This window comes from Hetaerina americana, unplaced genomic scaffold, assembly GCF_022747635.1.
Source record: "Hetaerina americana unplaced genomic scaffold, ioHetAmer1.1.p SCAF_12, whole genome shotgun sequence".
In the NCBI taxonomy this organism is placed as follows: Eukaryota; Metazoa; Arthropoda; class Insecta; order Odonata; family Calopterygidae; genus Hetaerina; species Hetaerina americana.
This window is the reverse complement of record NW_027286292.1, coordinates 32222195-32248540: the sequence shown is the minus strand read 5'-3', so window position 1 is coordinate 32248540 and position 26346 is coordinate 32222195. Positions and strand designations below refer to the sequence as shown.

At 32.1% G+C, this 26346-nt stretch overlaps 1 protein-coding gene across 9 annotated transcripts in view; it reads right to left on the bottom strand.

The window, feature by feature from the left end:
- Positions 1–26346, bottom strand: part of bsk (mitogen-activated protein kinase dJNK) — a 244112-nt gene that overhangs the window by 5199 nt on the left and 212567 nt on the right. For 7 of the 9 annotated variants that reach the window (XM_071582860.1, XM_071582859.1, XM_071582862.1 and 4 more), the window contains 6 exons: positions 25739–25936; positions 24230–24364; positions 22930–23059; positions 21846–22004; positions 15047–15171; positions 4312–4332 (listed from right to left, as the gene is read on the bottom strand). In XM_071582860.1, coding sequence (XP_071438961.1) covers positions 4312–4332; positions 15047–15171; positions 21846–22004; positions 22930–23059; positions 24230–24364; positions 25739–25936 — 768 coding nt within the window. Of the gene's footprint in view, positions 1–4311; positions 4333–4998; positions 8016–15046; positions 15172–21845; positions 22005–22929; positions 23060–24229; positions 24365–25738; positions 25937–26346 lie in introns of those variants that run through there. The other 2 variants (XM_071582867.1, XM_071582866.1) reach the window with 2 other exon arrangements.

Genomic DNA, 26346 nt, shown 5'->3' with positions numbered 1-26346 from the left:
AAATAGGTGGCTAGAAATGAATGCCATTATAAAAGTCTCATGTCAATCTGGATACTGCATCCCCAATAAGGAATGTCACATGGAACATCCCATTAGGTTGATTGAGTTTTCTTTGCACTTTTCAGCTTGATTCTACATAACTTCTACTTCAAAATCCACAGAAAACAATAAAAGTAGCAAAATCCACATGAAACTTGCAACCCATAGTCTGAACGAGTGAACCAAACCTTCTAAGAGAGGACAATTCTCATCCACCTAAGAATTCATTTAAGCCCATGGAAAACATCACAGCTTCTAGAGTACCATATATCTCACAGAATATCATTGTGGGTACAAAAATTAATGCATTAGCATACGATGATTTTTTTACATTTTCCAGTGAAGTTACAACATTTAAGTTATGTGCCCTGGGGAGTACAATAATATCATAGTATGGAAAATTGTGGATTACGTTTTTACATAAAATCTTCACCATCATCTGAATTTCACTTTATAAATATTAGTTTCTCATGGCATAAATGCCCTGGCTAGAATATCTTGGATAGAAGGCAGAATTACAATCATCCAAAACATTTTAAACACTAGTATAAAATTTAGAAGTATAAAATGAAGATACTGTCTACATGTTTATATTCTAGTTGCTTATATCTCTTAACAAACTCTGTTACCAGGCATCCATGATAACGAAGGCTGCTGATTTATTAAACATGACAAGAACTTGAGGCTATTGTCAATATATTGTCCAAATAAATTTTAACATGAAGCTACGATATGTACCAAATTAAAATATTTCAGGGCATTGACATTTATTTTCGGTAAAAAAAATTCCTAATTATCACAACAAATTATGCTGAATGAGTTGATATGTGACCACCTGATTTAAACTGACCACTTGGTTAAAAAATGTTTATCATATACACAGGAGTTCAATATACACAATTTAAATTGAAAAACTGCAGGGCAAAAATGCAATAATGTACATATGCAAAATTATAAATACAAGTAAGTCAGGCAAAAATTCCATGAAAATGTAAAAATCTACATAAATATATTTGGAAGGCTAATCGACCTAGTATTGTAAAAGAGATGATATAAATCCATGGAGAGTTTCATAAAAATCTATGGTTTTCCCCATGATATGTAACATGCATCAGCTCTAAGTAATACATTTATGATTTCCAAAGCTAATTTTAAAATACAACAGAAGTTTCTAATAGACTTAGTAAAAATATATAATCACTATCTATGAATGTATAAATTGTATTAGCTACAGACACATGAATAATATTTTGAGGTAAAAATTTATTAATCATTAATGAACAAAAAAATACTCCAAAACCAGCTGACCACTATCTCACAAAATTCTATGAAACTGACATAATGAGATAATAATATTATGAGCATAAATATAAAAGAGAATCAATAACACAATTGAAATTTCAACTGAAATTATCGGCAGTTCAAATGACTACCAGTAAAAGGGAGTAGCTTCCAAAACTGAAAGCATCGTGAAGAAGCATCTATGTTTTACATGCCTTTTTAGCATGATTTTATCAAGGGAAAAATAAATGGAGAGATGACTGCATTAAATCCATGCGTACTTGATCTGCATATGGTTTAAGACTATCACTACAGTCACAAAGAGACTTGAAAAAAAGCTGAGTCACAAGAATACAAAAAGCTTAAGCTACAACCATAATCATTGTTTCCTATCCAATATCCTTAAAAATTCTCCGAATAATGTCATTTTCTAGAGCAGCACACTACACAACTAAATTCCCTTCATCCGGTATCATGAAATTAGGCACTTTGAATGAGCTAAATATCCCAATGCTAATGCATAACACTGCACACTACGTAAAAATTCTTACTTTGCTGACAGGTGTTTTATGCTGCAGTTAATCTGTGATGCATTCCTGCATAACCTGCTGCTAATCTGTGATGCATAACCTGCATCATTAAATTAGGTCTATTCAAAGTTGAGAAAAAAATATCACAATACAAATTAATTACACATTAGTAATGATATATCCTCACCATTTTCATACACCCCCACAATATGTTCTAACATAACTGTTAGAGTTCAAAAATGTTTAAATCAATTTCATTACAAAATAGACCCTCATCCAATACAGAAAAAATATGCATGGAAGGAGATTATCATAATATATTTAACAGATAATCCAAAGGTCTCCTAATAGCATCATACAAAAGTAATAGAAAGCTGAAATCTGACACACATCTGAGTATCAACACCGCTTCATAAACTAATTATTTTAAAATATTGAAAAGTAACTTTAGGAAGTGGATTTTTTTCAAAATCAGTTGACGTATTTACCCAGATCATTATGGCCTCTTTGGTACATATTCTTTTAAGCATCAGAAGATAATATCATTATGTTAAGTGTTTTAAGGGACTATATTCCTATTGCAAATTAAAAAAAGCCTTTTCCAAAGACCTGCACATTTTTGGAGCAGGTTTAGCGGCAAAGTTGGCTCATACACTTTCATCAAGTTCTAATGGTGAGTTTTAGGGGCTCCCATTTTTTTTTGTAATATCTCAGAGAGAACACTATCCCATTAATACATAAAAGTTAGAGACACGTCCAAACTTTCTAGAAATGTAGCCACAGCTGTTAAAGCATCACTATATAGTTTGGGATCTAAAACTGAACTTCATTTTTGAAAAAAAAACCAAGCTCATTTCAAAAACCTCTGCCTCATATATAGTAAGTTCAAACTTTTTGAAGACTGTGAACATATGCTAAGGAATTTGTGGAACCACTAACTAAAAATTAATTATAATTCATCATAATTTCTCATCTCTCTCTCACAAATCTCATCTCTCACAAATTCCATAGGCTACACTCACATTCACTAAAATATGTGTATATAAACATTTACATACACACACACAAACATAGATATGAGTATTTCATGATTATATACCTTTTAATCTGACCTGCTCTTAACCAAGATATTCATCAAACGTTGTACACAGTCAATGTACAAAATTTGGTGCTTTAAGAACTATTGCATACAGGAATAACCTGGATTTGCTTAATAAATGACCTTCTATCAATAAATAATGGAGCAATTCTGCACTAAATAGTCTTGTCAGAGGATACTTGACCATTAAATACGTTAAATCTTTATAGATATTTGGCAATAGAATTAGAGTTATGAGCAACTCCATGATGCATAAAAAACTTCATAAATAAGTGTTGTTAATGAAAATAAATTCTAATCTCTTTCCAAACATTTATGTAAAGTGACCATATGTGCATGTTAGACTAAATATTTGGCAATACTAAAGGGGCTAAACATGACTTATCTAAAATCCTAACTTCTCTTTAGAGGGAAAAAATAAATAGAAACAACGAAATAAAAGACAGCAATTACTTCTCCTGAGTAAGAGATTAATCTCTACTAAATTGTATACTCATGCCATTATAATGGAACAACCTGGGCCTACCCTCATGCTATTTTGCTCTGTATCCCAAAGGGCATTAAACATTGTTTTAATTCAAAGTTTTTTTTAGAATGAAATGATTTGGTAATCTTAATAGCATTTGTAATGCCTATGAGATAGGTATCTTTTAATAAGACACAATGTGTGAATAGGTTTAAGGTTGAGGGAGTCATGAGGACACATTTCCACTACTCTGAAGATCCATGCTATTTTCTATGATTTCATAATCTCTTGAAATAAAATAGACCAACAAAAATGAGTAACATATACATTATAAGATTAATGTAAGTAGAAAGACATTAATTTAAAGAGGAATATGTGTTTTCCAAGCATCTGTACCAGTGAATAATACGAATTCATTTGGCAGTACATGAAGATCTACGATAATTTATTAGAAAAAGTGATGAAATCATCAATGCCCCTCTTTTCCTTTCAATATATGGTCACTTTACTAAAAAGGCCACAGTTCTTTGGTAGGAGTCAGACTTTTATATGATAACTCTCTCTTATGAAACAGACATTGTGAAAACTTTCAAAAATTGTTTGGATGTTCCTACCAATTAACTGATACAATATGATATTTCAGAAATTTTATGTAATTTCACAGATATCTACATATCTTTCCACAAGCTATCAATTCTCTGAAATAAGGAGCAAAAATAACCAAAACACAATTATCGCTACATAGCCAAATTTGGTGCTACAAAAAGATGGATAATTCACAAATAGTCATTCCAAGTTCAATTATTACACATTTTAAAGTTATATGTCATAAAGCTCACTTCATTTAACAAAATAAATCATATTAAAAACATCCAATAAGAAATAAATTTTTATACCTTGACTCCTTCCAATAAGCACTGTGGAAAAAATTAGAATAAGCATTACAATGGTGGGTCAAATCAATCTTTTTAACTGCTGACTCACCTTGACCTTTCCTTCAAAACAGAGAGCTTTGCAAAATAATTTGTATTACAGGCATCCCTCATTTATTGCTCTTAATTATCACTCTAAAGTGGTCCTGAGAAAATAGTGCTACATAAAACAGCATTAAATGAGTTTAGTTTCTCCACAAAAATTTAATATAAATTCTGAAAATGCTCCTGGGCTCATGAGAGACAATTATGAAAATTAAATAAAACCAGGTTATGCTATTGTAACTATTTTCAAAAAGGCATGAATACAAAGAAGTACATACTTTTCAATTAAGAGTATGCAAAGCTGTCATTCATAAGATTCAAGTGAATAATTTTTTCTTTGAAAGGACAAACTCATCAGCTTCTACCAAAACATGACAAAAACCCATTCTATAAACCCATTCAATAGAAATGAAATGACCACTAAGTATTTGTTAAATACTGATTATGGCTTGTGAATTCATACAAACATGTCACTAAATATTCAATGAAAAATTATATTAGGGAGGAGAAATGAAGAATGAAAAATATGAAAGCCTTCAAATTTCTTGTTCACAAAAATAAATTTGTTGCACTAGATGAACATGAGCAATGTGAAAAAAATTACTAATCATCCCACCTCTCAACTCATGCATACAGATATCTTGCATGTACAAGAATATTCTAATACCAAATATGAAAACAAAGGAAACAGTGCTAAGACACATGAAAATGCTTCAAATTTAGTACACAAATTTGTTTACTGCTTATAAATACCAGGTAATACACATGAAAAGTCACAAAAAGACATCACATTGGAAACACAGAAATCCTGAACCATACCATTCTATTCTGCTGACACAAAACTCAAAAATGCAGGAAACAAATTTGAAAGGTTTGTAATGGTTATGAACTATAAACATGAGTTCAATGCTCAATGCATCAATAATCATTGGCCACAACGTGAAAAACTGCCATTCTTTAAGGTGAACTGAAGCGCCTTCAAAATTTTTTTCTTTGATTTTTTTTGTAAAATTAAGCTTCTCTTACCTAATTTATAATGATTTGGAAAGCATATCTGGAAAAAATGTTAAAAGTCAAAGAGAAACTTCAAACCAAAGAATCAGTTTTTAAAGCAGTAGTGAGAAAGAAGAGCGAAGGGATGCCTGCACTACCTCTCACTAATTTATGCATAGTTCAGTTATGTCTTTGAAATTAATTTACCCTAATAAACTGAAATTACATATCTACTTAATCTCAGGGATTTGGGAAGTTCTCCAATGGAATAATCAGGGGAAATCTCACACTTATGAAGGGAGTATGAGTAATGAAAGGAAATTATGACTTAAACAGCAAAATTATTTACTTACCGAAATGAACTACAAATAAATAGGAAAATACATTTAATATTCAATCCATATTTTCCAGCATTAGCTAACATATTTTTTAGCTCAGAGAAAAATTAAATTGAACATAATAAATAAACCATTAGTTGTGCTGGGGGTTGGCATATGTAATTCCAGAGGGCAAATGGAGCATATGTAAAGTCTGTCTCTTACCAAGTTCATCATGCTTTGTTGAAGAGTCATAGCTTAGATATTTACTAAAAGCAACAATGAAAAATATTACAATGTTGGTTCCCTGTGATAGCTGTAAATGTATCTGTTGAGTTAAGAGTATGAGTTTTCAGCAGGTGAATCTCTGGATAGAAGGCCACCTGATCCATTTAGTTTTGCTTGTGCATGTGGAACTCTACATTGGTAGATCTTATTTCCCTATTCACTTATGGGGCTCATATAGAATCAGCTAACAAATAAAATACTGAAGGGTTCTCAAAAGTCTCCTCAAGTGACTAGTCAATCCTCTTCTGAGGAGAAAACATTGTCTCTCAAGGATTTCTTCAGAACATAAGTCTTAGGTTTATTACTAAACAGGCACTTCAAAATGACCATGGTCAAGAGTCCCATCCACCTATTTACCCACCATGATTCCAGGGTAACAATTGTTTGTGGACTTATACTCCACGACAATGGTAGCCTAGAGGAGGGGACACCCTTGCAAGTGTGGAAGGACAGACTCAGATACCTCTGCAAGTAGTGTTGGCCAGAAGGAGAAGGGTAAATCATTGTGATTGGAAAGATAACCTTCCTCCAAGTTAAAGCAGAGCTGCCTTGGGCTACTGCATAATTGCATATTATATCAATAAATGGGTTATATCTGGTTTTGCTGCATACATGTCTGCTGAAGCAATTGGGTATGTTCATCACCCGCTTATGAGAAGAAAAGGAGTAGCTCCCATTATATATGTATATTACTGTGCCGTTCCTCTAGACATTAAGTTCCTACTGCCTGGAGAAAGGCTGAAGTGGTGTTCAATACAAAACCAGGACAGATTTACCAAGGCCAATTCCATTTCAGAAATAAGTCTGCTTTACCGAATGAAGGTAAAGCAGACTTAAGTAGAGTAGAGATAAAAAAAATTAGGAAGAGATGGGCCTCTATAGGAACATTGATTGCATCTGAATCAGTGTGCTTACCAGAAAGGACACTGTGTCAACACAACACTCCCTAATCTAGTGCAATGACTAGAAGGGGTGTTGGCCACTGGCTGAAGGAGCCAAGGATTTTTGAAGAGAAAGGTCATTTAATGGTAATCAAACATGCTAGGCACCAGAAAGGCACAGAGTCCATTCTCATATTTGGAATGGATTAGGTGCATACTAAAACAGCAAACTGTTATGGCCAGCCTGAGAGAGATCTCAATGAAAGTGACTATGGCATTGCCCTCGGGGATGAATTTAATCATCATCCATGGAATTTTGTTGTCAACAGCCACATTGCAAGACTGAAAAATGTTGGCATCCGTAGACTAAAATTTAAGGTGAAAAATTACTTGTAATCATAGGGTTTCTGATGAATTATTTGAACTCATGCACTAAACCCTGGGCAACATTTACGGCTAGTGCCTAAAAATGGGTTTCACAATGACTATGGAAAAAAGTCCTGGTACTTTCAAAAATGAAGAGGAATAACTTTGATCTCTTCAAGGTAAGATTCTTCAGGTCTCGCCATCAGTGACATCTGTTGGTTACCTGGATTCTAAAGGGAATTGTGGAAGGCACTTGGGTATTAGAAATTAACCAAGAATGTGCAACACATTGAACATGCTGAAGAGCATTTGGAAAAACAGGGGGCTCACACCAAAGATAATACACCAACACTTTAATGAAGTGGATTGACCCAGCCTTGCCTACTGCTCAATAGTATAGCGGAGAATGGTCCATCAATGGAAATCCAAACATACACTCATCAAAATAAAAAATTTTACGGGTGTGTCAAGATTCATTATTTCAAAGCATTTTGAAGTGAATCAGTCACAATTCGTACAGTTTGATTCAAGCCCAAAAAGATCCATTAACTGATGCTAGGGATGGTATACATACAAGCTTGCATGCATGCCAAATTTGTAGGCTAAAAAACTTGCATAACCATTTCAAATATTTGTGCATAATATCTATGCACTGGAGTATGTGGTCCACAGTTGCACACAAACTCTTCCAATAGGAATAGTGATTCTTAGTGGTGATTAGTTTCTACCAGCATCTTACTTCAAAATATCTCCCATCTATAAATTGCGTGAACTTCACCTGTGATGGATAGAATAAATTCATAATGTAGGTAGGAACTTTACCATCATGCACATAATTATAATAGGTAATTGATACAGGAAAAATTCATTACATAATACACATTTCATAGGTATATAAGGCCATCTATTAAATGCTTCTTTTAATTGAAAAATTAACTAATCAATAAAATATGTGTAATTTCAGATGCTTTGGAGATTTATGAACAATACAATCGCACCACATACTCTTTCATCACACTAAACATAGATAACTTTAGACAACTTAATAGCAGGTTTGGTGACCTCATCACCCATTTTGTTTAATGAACTATTACTATAATTTTTCAAGTACTATGACATAGAAATGCAATTAAAGCAAAATCTCACATTACGATGAAAAACTGTAAAAAAGAGGGAAGACTAGTCATCAATGAAGCTGATCAAAATGAAATTTCCAATGAGGTTACTAATTAGAACAAAAAATTAAAAATATAACTATGTAAAAAATTCATCAAAGGTTGCAAATGAAGCTTAGCAGCTCATTATTGTCCATTAGAACAAACGACCATAGGCTTACTTTAATACTGCATCTCAGTATTAAAAACAAACATTAATAGGTAGATGAAAATTATTTAATAACTTTATTATAAATAATCAAATTGAACTTATTTCATAAGACCGGTAGGAATGGAAACAATGCTAATTGTCCTCTAGTTTAAAGTTTCCTCTTTTTGAGGACTATTTATTGCAATAAACATCACATTAGTTAAAAATTAAATATCTGGAATTATACATGCAATGCTTGGCACAACAACATATAGTTAATTAAATTAAATCTGGTATTATTAGGATATTTAAATAATATTTATGAAGCATTAACTTTGTTTAATTTGAAGACATTAGCATGAAAAAGCACTACATTGTTTTTAATGAAAGTTTGCATCTTCAATCTGCAAATAGGGAGTTAAGTCCAGTACATGCCAAATATTCAACATATATAAGTATGAAAATAATTATCAAATATTGTGAGGAGATCCACCGTTAAAAAATAATTTAACTTTTTCAGATTTTGGACACCAGATCTCCCTAACGTTGCACAAGAATGTTCACCGGTTACACCACCGAACAATCCTATATGAAATAATGAAGTGAAATGGTATATTAATTATCTACTTTCTTATAGAATTAAACCAAAGTAGTGTAATGTTTAGCTACTGAATACAAGGTAATCTCTAACCTGCCAATTAAGAATGAGATGTCATCTTTCTGAAGTTCAACTATTTTCTTGTAGCCATTGAAGTCCATTTATTGTGGCCAATTGAAGTCTATTATTATTATTACAGCTATAATTATGGATTTTTAGTTGTACACTTCATATTCAGGCCAATGAAGAAGAAAAACAAGGGAGCCTTATCCTCAATTGGAGTTTAAAAAATAGGGATTTTGATTTACTAAAATAAAATTTTTCATTATTATTAACTGTTGAGGTAACTGCTCCTAGAATTACCAAATTCATAGATATGATAGTTGAAATAAATTGCTATGCATTCAAATAGCTTCCAGGCATGTCACACAAGCTTTTATTTTATTTCTTCATTATTCATTCATTTATTTGAAATGTCCTATGAGCAAGGCCGATGGAATATTCTTAGAAGTGTAGATTATAATTTCAATACTGACCTGATTTTTTTGGATATTTCCCAAACCACGAAAAGAAAGCAAGTTAATCATAATAAATGGTGTACATATCCTCAGTAGTAAAGTCACTCATTAATCTGATACAGTTTTTTTATAAATTATATACCTCAAAATTAAAGTTATTCCCCAGTGTTGTTCAATAAGTTCAGCTTCATTTTAACATGGAATTCAATAGAAGTTAAAAAAAAACTAAAGAGATATGAAAATGGAAGGGGGAAAAATAACTGACATTTCTATTTATGCAATTATTGAAATCTGTTAAGTGGATATGCAGCATCAATGCAGCTAAATCAAATATGATATAAAATATTACCAGGATTTATTTAAACCTAACGTGCAGACTAATGCAAACAAAACCACTAATTACATCAAGCTAATTGAACATAAAACTTAAAATTAATCTTTTCAAAATGAAACATGCTATCACTCTGAACAAATTTAACCAAATTTTCCCAACAATACATATACTGACTGACTGCACCATATTTCTCACAGTGCTCTGCAACTCCTCTAAAAATCAATTGCAACTCAAATTATATCTCAAATGTGAAACTATATTTATAGCTGGTAATAGGTGCAGCTAGATCACAAAACTGAGAATCATATTTCACACATTTTTTCAGGGAGTGAATATTCTCACCTTCTCCAATAATCCTATTAGGTTCCCTAAAATTGATTCGCCAGATTATTCTTAAGCAGTAACAATAAAATGAAGGCCAAAATTAAATGACTCAATAATTTCAAAAGATTGGATATCTTAATATCCAGAATCTAAACCTGTATGGAAGTCCATCCTTTTCCACTCCAAAGATTAACTTTCAGTACTATCTGGTTTGACTATTTTACATCTATTTCCCATTGCCCAATCAAACCTGTCTACTTTCCTTAAACTTTCTTTCATCCCACTAACCCAGAAGATACTCAATTAGAATGACCTTTAGGATAGTAAATTTCATGATTAATTGTAAAAATACAGAAACAATTATTTTCAGCACCGCACAATAAAATTCACCACCAGAGCAAATTTTCTTTATTTTTTACTAATTATTGATCACTCCTAGAGTCAAAAAATTTCAGCAATTAAAAAATTTGGCGACCCAGAAGGGAGTACCCTAATATTTTCAATTAGTTTGATCAGAGATTTGAAGAAAATTTTTGAATAACAAGTACACACAAACACTTGCTTCAGAGACTTTGGATTCAATATTTTGCAGAATATTACAAATTTGCTCATAATATTCATATTGACATTGTATACCTAATATATTCAATATTTTATAATAATTCACCAATGGAGGTTTTTAAATTATGAATACAATCATATTTTCAACAGATTTTTTCTTTTCATATTCATATGCACATTGTGATAGAACAAATGCAAGGGCCCATTATTTACTTGTTCATCCTTTTCAAGATTTAATAGAAAAATAATTGTGATATTTTATCCTTGTTTCACTCTGCTAATTTTGTGAGACCTGGCCCCAGCTGACCTCCAGTGTACATAGCTCATCTGTGACAGATTAGCAGTAATAAGCATGATTAACATGAAATTAATTTTGACTGGCTTTTAAACAGCCTTGGGCTATGCAGACTAAACACCTCCAGAAGACAGTAGTACTGAAATTAGGGAGTACACTTAAAATCATGAAGGAGAGGGTAATTGGTTAGTTGTAGTTAAACCTCGTAATTTCTCTTCTTAGCCTGCTCTGCATATACTCATGCTGTGTGTGAAGAGAGCATGTCGTTGTCATTAATAACACATGCCATTCAACTTTAGTGATCCCTGCATTTACTTGTAATCAGACAGGGAAGCCAAAGATAAAGCAAAATGCTTAGAGAAGTCAAATGAAATGTAAATTATTCTCTAAAGAAACCCTAATTAAGTATGCTATGACTGCAGTATTCACCACCATGTTATGTAGCTAGAAAAATAAGAAGCTTGAAATGTTCAAGGCTAATATTTCAATGTTAACAACAGCACTCAATCACTTATGATGGAAAGCTCCTATCAAAGTCCAAGTAACTAATTTTATCAGTTTCTCTTTTTCTCAGGGTACAATGAAAGTGGTGAATAAACATATACCGTAAATTGAATACAGCAATCTGAATTATAAACTGGAAAATTTCCTGCAGCCCTAACACCAATTTACCAATAACAAAATATGCTGCACTTAATTTTCATGCGTTTCGGTCTAAATTTATGTTCCAGTGTATGCTCAGTGCCCAAGGCCATGCAATCTAATTAGGACATTATTGTTTACTTCATGCAGATTATGATGTATTCAATTCCTTCTCAGCATTAAAGCCAACTTACTACACAGATACATTAAAAGACAGTTTTTTAAGAATTAATCCAATTTAAAACACATATGCCACAATGAAAAAAAATTCTTGATGAACTGCATAACCTCTGACCTTCCTTTTATCTGCCAAGTTCCTACAATAATCCCTACTTTTCCAACTTTTCCTGATTCTTGAACACCCAGGTGAGATGCTTGTAAAGGAAAATTCTCATTCATTCAAATTTAAATATTAACTCATCTTTTTGTGATCAGTTGTACATTTTTGGGATTGAGCAATTGATTTTTCTCGAAACACATTTACTGAGTCCTAGAGTGTAATACACTACTTATCAAAAGCATCATAGCCATGGCTATGGAAAATAGCTATGGATGAAAGAAAGTCTTCTTAATAAAAAAATAGGAAAGAATTATTCTGATTTGATCACACAGTAAACTCTCTGTTATGCAATTTCAATATTATCCATAATATTTGCTCTTCCCAGTGCCTTAAAATTTTCATAACATTTCAATTGTAAAGATATTTATTGCTTTGAAACTTTGATATACCTCTAAAAAATACCTCTGATTTCTTACAAGTTTTTAATTTTGATCACAAAATCAAAATCTGTCAATAATATTTAAAGTTTCCATTTAAACATTTTTGTAAAGCCTTATTGTCATTTTCCTTACATTCATCAGCTCCGAGAATACCATTGCCTCTTTTACGGAAAGCAAATATATAGTTTTACTTAGCAACAAATAAGTCACTAACTATGAGTACTGCATTATTTTAATTGGTATCATATGATGAATATGAATCTGTATCAGCAATCCTTTGTCCATATTTGTCCTTCGTCAATCATTTGTTTTTGCCTGACAACGAGATTGGTTTAGCTTTCTGATAATAAGTTCTGATGATAATAATTCACAGATAATAATTCACTTGATGATAGTCCTATGTTATATAAACATGCCTGAGAAAATAAAAAAATGGAATTTCCATTGCTAAAAAACATAAATTAATCACAGGGAATGAAAAAAGAGAATTCATTCATTTCCTAATCGAAGCCACTTGTTTTTTTCAACTACTTTGATTCCAATTGAGTAGCATCAGGCATGCTGCGGTGGAAGTCAAACATAATGAATAACTGATCGTAACACTTTTCCACTTGACTAAATTTTAACTTTATGACCGAATTTTGATGTATTTACATCATCATTAGGTAACAAACTGAACTGTTTGTTACCTGATGATGATGATGTATTACATCGAAAACCGGTTGTAAAATAAAAAAAAATTATCAAGGGGAAAAGGGCTATGATCAGTTATTCATTATTTTGATTCATTCGAATTGAATCCTTTACTCTCCAACTGTATTTTCCAAATATTTCAATTGTCCATGTTTTTTGATTATCTGTGTTTCATCATACATCTATGCATGGATAATCGAGAGCTTACCGTACATGGAATACTGTGGGTTATGAAGAGCTGTACTTTATGTAAAGCCAATCTCAATCTTACTCAAGAGGCAGGCTCAATTATTTCATTCACTTGTACAAAATATTGAAGAAGAATCAAGGATGAAAAAGATACTAATATGCAATCAAAATCTGCCTAAAACATGAGCTATTCATACTTTGTTGGGTAAGCTGGTGAATGTTAGACAGTCATTTCTCTTGATTTTCTCGACCATAGTTCAAATCAGGCCATAAGCCATAGGTTTTAGACATATATTTCTGTCATGTTTTGGTTAAATACCTGTGGCTGTTTAAATTGCTGGGAGGGCAAATGTAAGGAGGCAAAACAGACAAGTTCACTATCACAAGAGTGCAAAGAAATTTGTCAAGCATATGAGAAGCCACTCATTGTTGGAACAATATGGCTGGAGAAAATAGGGTTCCCCTGGCAATGGTCAGTAAATATGGCATGTACCAAATTAGATGAGTTTGCAGTGAATCCTGATGTGATAGTGAAGCTTCCACACTTATGGCCAACTTTGCATGTTATTATGAGTAGTCTCTGGGTCAAGGAAAAGGTTTTAATGGATCCAAGAACTGAACTGCTATACTTCTAATGCCTATCTAACAAAATACCAAATAATTACCAAGCATAGCAATATATGTACTATGCTTCAACGCCACACACCACCTGCCTCGCATCAAATCTGTCTATTCTTTTCCTCATTCTACCCTGATCCCTTCTCTCCATTTCACTTCCATGTATTCTCGGAAAATATTTAATTGAGAGTATCTTTGTAACAACCCTATATATCACTGATAAAATCATTTTTGATATCCCTAAATGTTCTATAAGTACGTAACTTAAGTTAGGAAGCACTCAGAAGCGATACTGTTTTTCAATATACACTCCTGAATGTGGATAAATATTTTTTCAATATAGATTTTGGTTTCATAGTGCATCCCTATGATGATATAATCTGTACCAAAACCAAGAAAAGTTAATAAAATACCTTTTCATTATTAGAAAATTCAAGTATTAACACCATATCAGATAAAATTTAAAATCATGAATTTCTTTTATAAGACTTTAGACTATCTCTGCTATATGAAATTTCAATTAACTTTCTTATAACTTCAGTATTGACCATTCTACTTTAGCTTCTAATGCTAATGTTCGTCTTATTTTTTGAAAAAATTGATAATTTTGTTAACACAATGTACAATTAGTCATTTTGTCATTTGATGCGGAATAACTGATTTAAACTAATAAATTTGAGAATGTTTAGATACCTATTAAAAACCAAGTATATGCTAAGACTAATATTTTAATATGTGGTCAACTCTCTAAGGAGTGCCAGATTTTTGAAACAAATTTCTGGTTTTCAACCTAACGATTTTGGTAAGAGAATATCCTTATTAAATTCTTCAAATAATTAAATAAACTTGGATACAATGCCATAACTTTGTAAAAAGTTTTTTGATGTGCAAGATACAATAAAAAATAAGATAAAAAAATTAGATAGTACTAGGTGATACCATACAATTAAACAGTGATTTCAAAGTTTGGAACTTCAAATTTAAAATTAAGAGTGAATCATAGTATACTTACTGCATTCACTTCACTTTCATCATACCACACATTAATGTATGGGTGTAAAAGAGCGTCATCCACTGAGATTCTCTTCTCAGGATCAATGACTAACATTCTTGATAGTAGATCTCTAGCTTGGCTTGCTGTAAAGAATAATACCAAACTTCAATTACTAATTTCGCTCCATTTTTATTCCTCTTGCATAAAGCCACATGACATAACATGCCACAACAATATTTCATGGATCAAATTAAATGATCAAGGAGAAAAGAAACCTAGGCATCAGTGTCTAAGTGATAACCCTAAGCTGTATTAACATATGTAGTTAATATTGATTAATACCTCTATTGGGTTCAAATTTGTGTCAATAAAATACCTCTTCTGCTGCTCCTCATGAAAAAACTGATGTAACTATTTATTGGAGGTGCAAATATATGAGCTCACTTGAAAATAGTGTATTATAGGCTATGTTATATTTATTACGTTACTGGTAGTGTGACAAAGGTATAACAATTACTCCTTTTTAAAATTTTTCAATTGTGCTTTCACAGTCAAAGATGAACACATTCTTCTATTTCTTCAGTTGCCAAAACAACTGATGAAAACTCTCTGATCCTGTAAGGAAAATGCTTGCCAATGTATGTGTACACAGGTGATGAATGATTGGGTGAGTACAACTGAGCTACAGGTCCTGAAATAAGCATGATTTGAATGTCATATGATACTCTCCCCATCTTACAAGATATCACGTCATCCATCCTCAACATTAAAACATGTTTCAAGGGCATAGGCAATATAGAACATACACCATATTAGAGCCCACCTCTGAGTATAAGCATTCACATATCCTTCCTCCCCCCAAGGTTTAAGTCCCACTTCGGGAAAAAATTTAATGTGTACCACCATCATATTACTTTCAGGATATAACACTTTTTACATAAAAAAAAGACTATGCACCTGAATTTCATATTAGCCTATTTACTGGAATTGATTGAATATCTAAAATAATTAATGGAATACTTAACTAACATGAATTTTTGCAAATTTAATGAATTTAAACCTTCATCTGCATTAAAAAAATATTTTATGCTATTTTTCTATAAGAAGCACATCGCTATTTTGCTTCAAAATACTATTCGAATAATTATGATTAAATGCACATTTTATATATTTTATACTGCTATATATATTCAATCATTTTCTGATTCACTGCCAAATTAAATCACTTCTTCGAAATCTTTCTAATAGTCTTTTACTCTACACAATTTTTAGCATTAGTATATTAGTATAGTTATATTTTCCTGATGAAGCATATTCTTTTTCCTCTTTCAGCATTCAATCAGCATAAATACCCTTCAACCGGTCCTTAAAAGGATTGCTTATTGACACTTTCAAAGACCTGAAGCACATTCATCATTTCTTAAATTATTAAAACCATGCCAGAATTTCATGTCCTAATATTCTTTTTTAACATACTCAGTAACATGGCCTCCTTAATGGACTTGAGCACAAGCATTGATGGCATGTTGAGGAGAGCCCCTGTCTTCTATTGTCAAACCAATTTCACCCAGACTCTCATCAAATCATCTTTCATCCACCCTTTCTCTTGAGCCTGCACCCAAATCCTAGGAGGAAAAATCTTTTGCCAGTCTTTCTCTTAAATATTATGCAAGGTAATACCTCCCTTCCATCAGCTATGGTACTGAGCACGCATAAAATTCTTGCATTTTCATTTCATGGTTTTTGTTGGAACTGATCTTACTTTCCTTTCTCCCACAGGGGTAGAACTGGTCAAATCAAAAAAGATTGGTGTCTGGAAAGGATCACTCCCCAACAAGTCCCATTGGTGCTGTTATAGGGGAGCGATGAAATACTGAAAGCTTATCATATCCTCTTCATAGAATTGCAGTAGATGCAACACAACCATTGTTTAATTTCTCGGGGAAAAACTATTGACTTCATCTACATCTACATAATACTCTGCAAGCTGCCGCAAGGATGTGTGGCAGGGGGTGGTAGGTCATCAGGCATTAACTTCCATCATCCACTGGAGCCAGCCAGAGCTCGCATAGTAATGCCTATTTCAATGTGAGCTCACTAGTTACTAATTTCTGACAGCTACACTGATACCTTGATTCCCATGCACAAATATGATGACCTGTACTTCCAATTCATCAGTGTGCCTGCTGTGAGTTGGTTTCAGAAATATTCAGCTAGATACTGAGGTTTTGAGAAGTCGAGGAAGCAGAGTCTATGATTTAGTCAAACACTCTTTTGGTTCACATCAGGGCGCTGCAAGGCCTTTAATTTATTTCTCTATTTTAGTCGTCCTATATTTATTTTCAATTACATGCTTTATGTACTTCATTCATAATGTTAGTCTTTTTATGCAAGTGTTGGTCTTAAATTCTGAAATTTTTTTGACAATGCAGTTCTCTGGTTGATCATTACCAGGATATAAATGCAATATCAATATTAATTATTGCTCATTCTTTTGCATCAATCTGCTTCACATGCTTCATTCATAATGATTTATGTCTTTTTGGGGAAGGTGCACTCATTTTCTAAAAATGAAACCATGTACTTCACAGTACAGTTTTGTGGGGTGTGGTTGCTCTTTTTTGGGATATGATAGGACTATAGAAGTAATTATGCAAAAGAGATAATAATCGAATTGTAACATTTTAAACTAGCTTAGGCAGTAAAGTTTTATTTCTTGCTATGATATGTACATACATACTTGCATCATATTTCCCAAGCTCATTATCTTTGCCAGATAGGCAATGGAATTTTGGTTGACTTTCAAAACACTCGACAATAGCCATCACATCACTATTTACAGCCAATGCTTCATCAAAAAAGAAGGACTTATATTTGGACATATGTGGTAAATTTGGTTGCCTCACTTGAAACATGTGGCTGTTTCACAGATTGTTTATCAAATTAAGCACTGCCACTTTGGAAAGAAGAATACATGTTTGTGACAACATTTAAGTTTCCCATAGGAAATTGTACCAATTTACTGATTCATTAGTGGGTGGATGTTAGTCACATTCAGATGCATACATTTATGAGGTATACCCACACCTCCCACCATAAGGTATGCCCTTCAAGGTAATTGACTTGGACAAATTCTGTCTGGAATTGCACTTTGAAATATCTGCGATCATATTGAAGGACCTGAATTTGACCATTGCTTCTGTGTATCGCTCCCCTAATGGTGTTTTTGAACACTTCTGCAATCAACTGGAACTAGTACTATCCCTATTCTTGACTCTGAAAGCCAATATCATAATTTGTGGAGATCTCAACATTGACATAACACTAAAAACTAGTGATTGTCAGGTTCTTGAAAATCTTTTGCTTTCTTATAATTTATACTGGGCAAACAAACAGCCTACTCGACTTTCTGCCTGCCTAGATAATGTAATTACCAATTATGGTCCTGAACTGTACAGTATAAGTGTTATTGACTATCTCCTATCTGACCATCAAGGCATAAGATTCACTTTTAATACTCAAATAACTCAAAAGATATATCCAAATAGAGGTAAAACCATAATCGTGAGGCCCATAACAATAGAAGGTTTAGAGAGTTTCCAACTGCTTCTATCTTGTATCGATTGGCATGGTTTTTGCACAGACTCTGTAGAACAAACATGTTTTTCAAGTTTTTTAGGTAATTTCCTAGGCATTTTTGAGCAATGCTTTCCTAAAAAAATTCTAAACTCTATCCCCACTAAAAATAAAAAAAATCTCTGGTATACTGGGGAGTTATTAGCTCTTAGAAATGATTTACTTAGTTACTACCACTCTTACAAAACCAGTGGAAGCCAGCATGACAAAGAGGCTTACTTGAAATACAAAAGAGATTATTAAAATTTAGTTAGGTGTGCAAAAAATAATGCTTACAAGGATTTTATATTGAATGCAAAAAATAAACAAAAGGCAGCATGGAGTGTAATCAATCAAGAAGTTGGTCATGGTAATGGAAAAGAAAATCTTCCTTTCACCCCAGATGCTGTAAATAATTTTTTCTTAAAAGCTGTTGAAGACAATTTGTTCTCTCGAAAAGTTGATGCTGCCAATATTGGTAATATGCTGCAAAATCTTCCTCCGAATAATTTAAATTTTAAATGGAATTTTGTTACTCCACTTGATATTATATCGACTGTTAAAAAATTTAAAAAATCCAACAGTAAGGATATTTATGGTCTTTCTAACTCCCTAATAAAGGACATTATTGTGCTCATTGCGGAACCATTAGCAATGTTAGTCAATTTATGTTTTGAGACAGGAGATTTTCCAACAGCTCTAAAATATTCCAAAACAGTACCTGTCCATAAGAAAGGTGATAAAGATGATTTAGCTAACTACCGCCCCATTTCCATAGTCCCCGTTTTTGGTAAAATTTTTGAAGCTATTATGAAAGATCAAATATGTAATTTTTTTGAGTTAAATAATCTCTTTTCCAAATCCCAGTATGGCTTTCGATCTGGGAAATCTACAATTTTGGCAGTAGAGTCCATAGTTAATTATGTCATTAATGCATTTGAAGAAAAGGAATCAGTCTCAGTGACACTATGTGATCTTAGTAAGGCCTTCGACTGTGTTAATCATTCAATATTACTAACAAAGCTAGAATATTATGGTATTAAGGGAGTTGCACTGAAACTAATGAAGTCATATTTGGATGATCGCCACCAATTGGTTGAACTTGATGGCTGTCGGTCTGCAGCTCTTAAAGTAAAATGTGGTGTACCACAGGGCTCTGTGCTTGGCCCAGTACTTTTCATTATCATGATTAATGATTTGCCCTGTAATATGAAACCTAGATCTGTTTTATATGCTGATGACACTACTTTTGTGCAAAAGTGTCAACATCTAGAAGATGCAAAGTTACGATCTAGCGCTACCCAAAAACAGGCTAAGGAATGGTTTGATGTTAATCATTTACAATTAAATACTAACAAAACTCAGCATATTGTGTGCAGTCTTAAATAAAAAACAACTGATATTGAAACTGCTAAAATACTAGGAATTTATATTGATACAAAACTTAATTGGGAGACTCACATCAGTCAGACCTGTAATAAACTTAGTAAAGCTGTTTATATGTTAAGAAAGCTCAACTTTATCATTTCAAATGAGTATCGTTTAACACTTTACCATGCCATCTTTCAATGTCATTTGAATTATGGTGTTGAGTTATGGGGTCATTCCCCTCATGTTAAACAAATTTTGCTACTGCAAAAGAGAGCTATTCGCTCTCTTGCTAATATACCACCACGTGATTCCTGCAAACCTTTTTTTATTAGGTATAGAATCATGACTGTATTTTGTTTGTATATCTTTAAGGCTCTGATTCATGTGAAAGTTAATCTAGAAACTTACCAATTAAGATCCAACCTCCATAACTATTCCACAAGAGGTAAATCGAATCTAAATACTACTTATTGTAGATTGTCATTAACTTACAACACATTTCACAATATGAACATACGACTGTATAACTATCTGCCTACTCAGTTGAAATCAGATGGTATCCAGAGTTTCAAGAATAGGGTGTATACCTGGTTACTTGCTCACCCACTATACTCATTGGATGAATTCTTTTGTGACAATTTTCATCACATTTAAGAAAGTATGTTTATATGTTAAATAATACTTATATTGACAACATTTAATATGGTTGTACCATTTTTAAAATGAATAAAGTATTATTATTATTATTATTATGGTTCAACCATTTATTCTTTAACTCTGAATAAAATAAACACTTAAAATCAACTTTCAATCATGACTTGCATATACTCAACCCTATGCAACAAAAATTTTAGTAATTCACATTGCATACACTTGTACTTCTAAACATGGCGTGGAACTTCAGTACCCATATGAATATCATTGTAATTTTATTTGTACAAATTGATTCACTATACTAATATGGGAGAAGGCAGCAGCCGCAAGGCAACAATAAATGAGACATAACTTTATGAAAATAAATGACACCTCAACAAATTTCAATATTGTACCATGCTAAGTCATCCATCTTTGTCCACCAATACCTTCTCAGAGGTACTACTTACTGTAAATTATAATTTCAACATGACTTTTACCCAGTATTTTCATTTTTTTATAGTGGCTACATGATTGCAAAATGGAATTAGCATCTGGTAACCATATCTGAAGTGGTTATCAAATGAAAATAAAGCTTTAATTATTGACCAATTCACTTATTATTAACACAAATATATGAGCCTTAATGCCGTATTGCCAAATGTTCATATTGCTAGTTAGTTCTATATTGCCCTGAACTGTATCCTGAGAAGAGAACCAAATTAATAATAAAAAATATTAAATCAAGAACTGCTTCTTCAACTTCCATCTATGCAGGGAATAATAAAATCTTGGAAATTAAAACTTTGAAAAACCTATAACACACAATCAAAAAAGTCAAAACTAAAAACAAATCCTTCATGAATTCAATTAAAGAGATTGAACGAAATTCAGCCATACACGACAATGCAAAAGATTAATAAGCAGATGTTAGTTAAATTCAGGTTCAGTTTCAAACTATGAACCATGAATTAGGTATATTATTGTGCATTACTACGTATATGCTCTAAGAATAGAGGTGTTGAATATACTAATAATAGGTCTTTCTCTAAACGTATCAGGAACAATCTATCTTAGAGTGGTTCCATTTAATAAAACTAAATTTTTACTATAAATTAAACAAAATCTTTGAAAGCTGGATATAAATATTGTGGCAGTTGTGTAGCACCACAAATTACAACAAACTTATATTACTAACCTTTAAGTTTGTTATGCTCGGAGGAGTCTGAAGGAAAAAGAACGTCTGGAAAAAGGCGGTCAAAGGAATATCCCGCATACCGAGGTCTGTTCTCTACATAGTTCCTTACTGTAGGTTGTAAACGCTTCATGAATTCCTGAGAAGGTGTTCCTAATTGTTCTATGGAAATCAGAAGAAACAATATTAATTTTGATCCATTTTTGCGTGAAGAAACATTACATCTAATGGAAGAAATACAATTATGGAATATCAAGCCCATGACATTTAGAGTACTTTCTTGAAATGTGACCAATTCAAACAAATTTCACTACAATTCATACATTTAAGTTACAATAAACATGCCTGATTGGTATTGGCCAGATGAAAGAATATGAAGCAATCAGAGTTCAAAGACAAGATAGGAGGAATTATATTGCCTTAAGGAAATACAGTATTGTACTTCAGACTAGAGGGGTTCCATGGATACTCCAAATATTCAGCCAGCAATATAAATTCAGTCTAAATTCTTAGCATTTATGCAATAAGCATTAGTTGATTAAAGTCAACTCATTAATTCAAAAATTGTATTAAATTGGAAACAATGATGAATAATTTAATAAATAATAATAAACATAAATTAAAAGCAACTGAATTTTCAAGCAAGAAGAATCATTATGAACAGACATAATTATAATCACTCTTAATAGTTAAGTTCAAAGAATTGAAAGTTCTCAAAACTTAAGTACCATTATTTTAGATATGACAGAACTGACAGTAAAATTAACACACACATGTATGTGCGATATAGTGTCATAATTCAAGATTGACATTTTTCAATAAATAAATTTTTTTTCAAAATTAGAGAAAAGATGAAAATTTCTCAAGTGAAAGACACACGCAATCAGCATGTACCTGACTTTATGGTATATGTTAACAAAATGTGAAAGTGACATCTTTCATTTAGTACATTGCTAAGTAGCTGGTACTTAAGCTTCACAGATTTCCATTTTGTGAGTGTTCAGTAAAGAAAGGGAATCTTTAAAAGCAGATGGTGTGATTGAAAGAAAGGGATAACCAACAAGAATGAGAGGAAACATCATATTACCTATGATTTTATTCCATTGATCTATGTGATCTGAGCCTGGAAACAGGACTCCACCACGGATCATCTCACCCATTATACAACCAACAGACCAAATGTCTACATTTTCCTTGTAGCCCATTCCTAGTATAACCTAATGTAAAAAGTAGCGAGTCAATTAGAACACAGGTAACATTCCACACTGCAAACCTACGTCAAAAGTGGTTTAATAAGTAATAATAATAACCCATTCAGAAATAATGTTAGCACTACATGGAGAAAATATTTAACATTAAATATCTTGCAGTGAATTTCTGAAAATGCAATGAAAGTTCAAGTCATTAAGTATGATAAAAATAATGGTAATTTCTGATTAATGACAAAAGATGAAAAAATGATAAAATATATTTTATCTGGAAATGAATAAAACATTCAATAATTTCAAAATGACAAAAATGAATATCCAGTGCAACATCCATAAACGCACAATTATAACCATAAAGTAAATGTCATTTAAAAATTCTCTCTACAAATTCTAATTTAAATGCTACCAACATTGGCCCTTACCACCTATTTTTGAGGAGAGAAGCCTTTGCACATGAGAATTCTCTACACATTTCATAGAAATAAAAAATTTAATTGCCAAGAATTTAAATTTCTTCCATCCCATATGTTCCCTATTATACACAATGAAAATTATATTGAGTAAAGTCAATTATTGCCATTTCCCTTGCAATAGGATGGATTGATGATTAGATTACACCTAACATGTCACTCTTATGATTCTTGTAGCACAAGATTTTTATTCTGATACAACACATTTTTATAAAATAATATTTTTGTTAAATTGTTGCTTAACTAACTCATTCATGAACACTGTAAGGAAGTACATCTATGGTCTGTGCACTTCCTTGTGCAATTGTTTTAACAATTTCATAGTTTTTACAATGCATGTATTCCAGAAAGGGAATGGTCACCTAGTGGGTAGAACATTTAGCTGTTGACCTGTTTGATTTCTGGCACCAGATCTCTCTGGGAAACTAGAGGAAAAAAGAGCAGGAAAATCCTCCCACACTGATCCTGATGTGTGAGTTTCACATGCCCTTGGGCTTCAAATGAGTTGACCTCAACCCTTGAATATCCAAACGGCCCATGGCTTGATTATGGTTATTTAGTCCCTCCCAGAAATCAATCAATAAAGATGAAGTAACTGTTCCAATGAATGTTAATCAGATATTATAAAGTATAGGAACCATTCATTGTTTTGAGCTGTTGTAAATAACTTCACCCCATCAACTATAAGAATATAAGTTCATTGACTTACCTCTGGTGCTCGATAGTATCTGGTGACTACATACGGAGTCATCATGAAGGTTGTTCCAGCTGTTCTGGCAAGACCAAAGTCAAGAATTTTTAACGTACAATCTGATTTAACCACTATGTTGCTTGGTTTTAAATCCTGAAAATAACAAGAAACTTTAAGGGATAGCTTACCAATATGACTCTACATTTAACAAAAAACTTCACGAAGAGGAAATGAAGGCAAAACTTTTTTTTTTGAAAATTGACCACAGTTTGTCATGCGATGCTTTGATTCAGCTATCAAAATATAATGCCCATCCACTGAAGATGTCTTTCATACCCAATATTCATGGAAACAACTGTAAATTTTGCGACTAAACGAGCATCCAAAATTTATTTCAGCATTCAAAACTTTTATTCAGAGATGGAAAAATTCCAAATATTTTATTTAATGTTCAGTACCTCAGTAGCATTAAATAGGGTGGACCATAGCATTTTTCTCACTCTTTGTAAATCAAATTTGTTAATTTTTAGGATGAATTAGGAAAAAATACATAAAAATTTAATTAAAATAAAATTAGATTTAATGGCATTTTTATTATGAAAAATACTGTTCATGATTTACCCACCAAATCTGAACAGTAATATTTTGCATAAATATTTTACATCAATCTTATGAATGGTAACTGTGAACAGTTGTAATAAAAACAACTATCTTCTTCAATAAAATGAAATTATAAATTATCCAAGTCACAAAAATGCATTAGAAAGAAAGTATCACAAAAGCAATGCTCATGCTAGATTAAAAGCAAGTAGAGAAAGTATGCAGGAAGGTATGAATAAAGTGCATAGATTTTTGATGAAGAAATTAAAATTTAATTTGGATAATTGATACATTAATCTTTAAATATAGGTCCTTAATACTATTCAGTAATCACCATGAATACTAAAGAAATGATAACTATTAATACATGACTTCTATAACTTGTATATACTTATGTATCTGATTATATGAAATAGCATTTGTCTCCTTGTGCAAACGGAAGCATTATGGAACTTGTGAAGCATTAAAAGATGAATACCAACATACAAGTTTGAGAGTGGATGCTTTTATAAAAATTGAACTAAACATAATGAACATGGTTTAACTACTAATAGTGATTGTAAATTGATTCAACAAGCAGATATAAAAGTAAAATATTTACAACACACATAATTATAGTAACAGTGACATTCAAATATATATGTATCTCCTCCCCAACTAAGTAATTCAAAACATTTTAATTTTCATATCAAAAGCCAAGAGAAAGAGAGACATTACCATAAAGATTCCCTTAAGTTTAAAAAAAACATCCATCGACTACTCACAAAGAGACAAATTTTGGGTTCTTGTTCCAAGAGTTCACAATCTTTATGAATTCTAATGAAATGGTCATTTCATCCAGTAAATATTCATATATTGAACAATTCAAAATTAAACGCACAAGATTATGGATGACATTTTGCTCCATAATATACAAATATGACATACCCTATGAATGATGTCAGCAGAATGAAGATGTTTGATCCCACAAAGCATTTGGTAGAGTAAGTAAGACATCCTCTCATGGTCTAGATCCATTTGAATTACTTGGCAAAGATTTGCATCCATAAGCTCCATTACAAGATAAACATCTTGGAACTCTTCTAATGACTTTTGAGGAGTAAATGCATTCAGCAAACCGATAATCTAAAAGAAAAATTGAAAACATTCACAATGATGTCTATTAATATCTTCAAACTATACCTCTATAAAAAGACAACTATTATTTAACAACTGCCAATTTATAGAAATTTAACTGATGTGGGAAATCCAAACAAAGTAAAAACACTAAAATGGAAGTTTCAAACATTATAAAACTCAGCCATTGGAAGTAACATGCACAGTGAACAAAACATACCCCATAAACTGTAAATCTAAAAATGATAGACTGCACTCAACAAAATGGACTAAAATCTTATAGCATACGTGGATTCTGCTTGGTCACTGGATGAAATTAAGTATGTTTTTTAAACTGCCAGTGGCAAATGACTACTCAAAATCATTCATGTCCATCAAATTGATCCATCATGAAACATATAAAAAACACTTTCTCATTG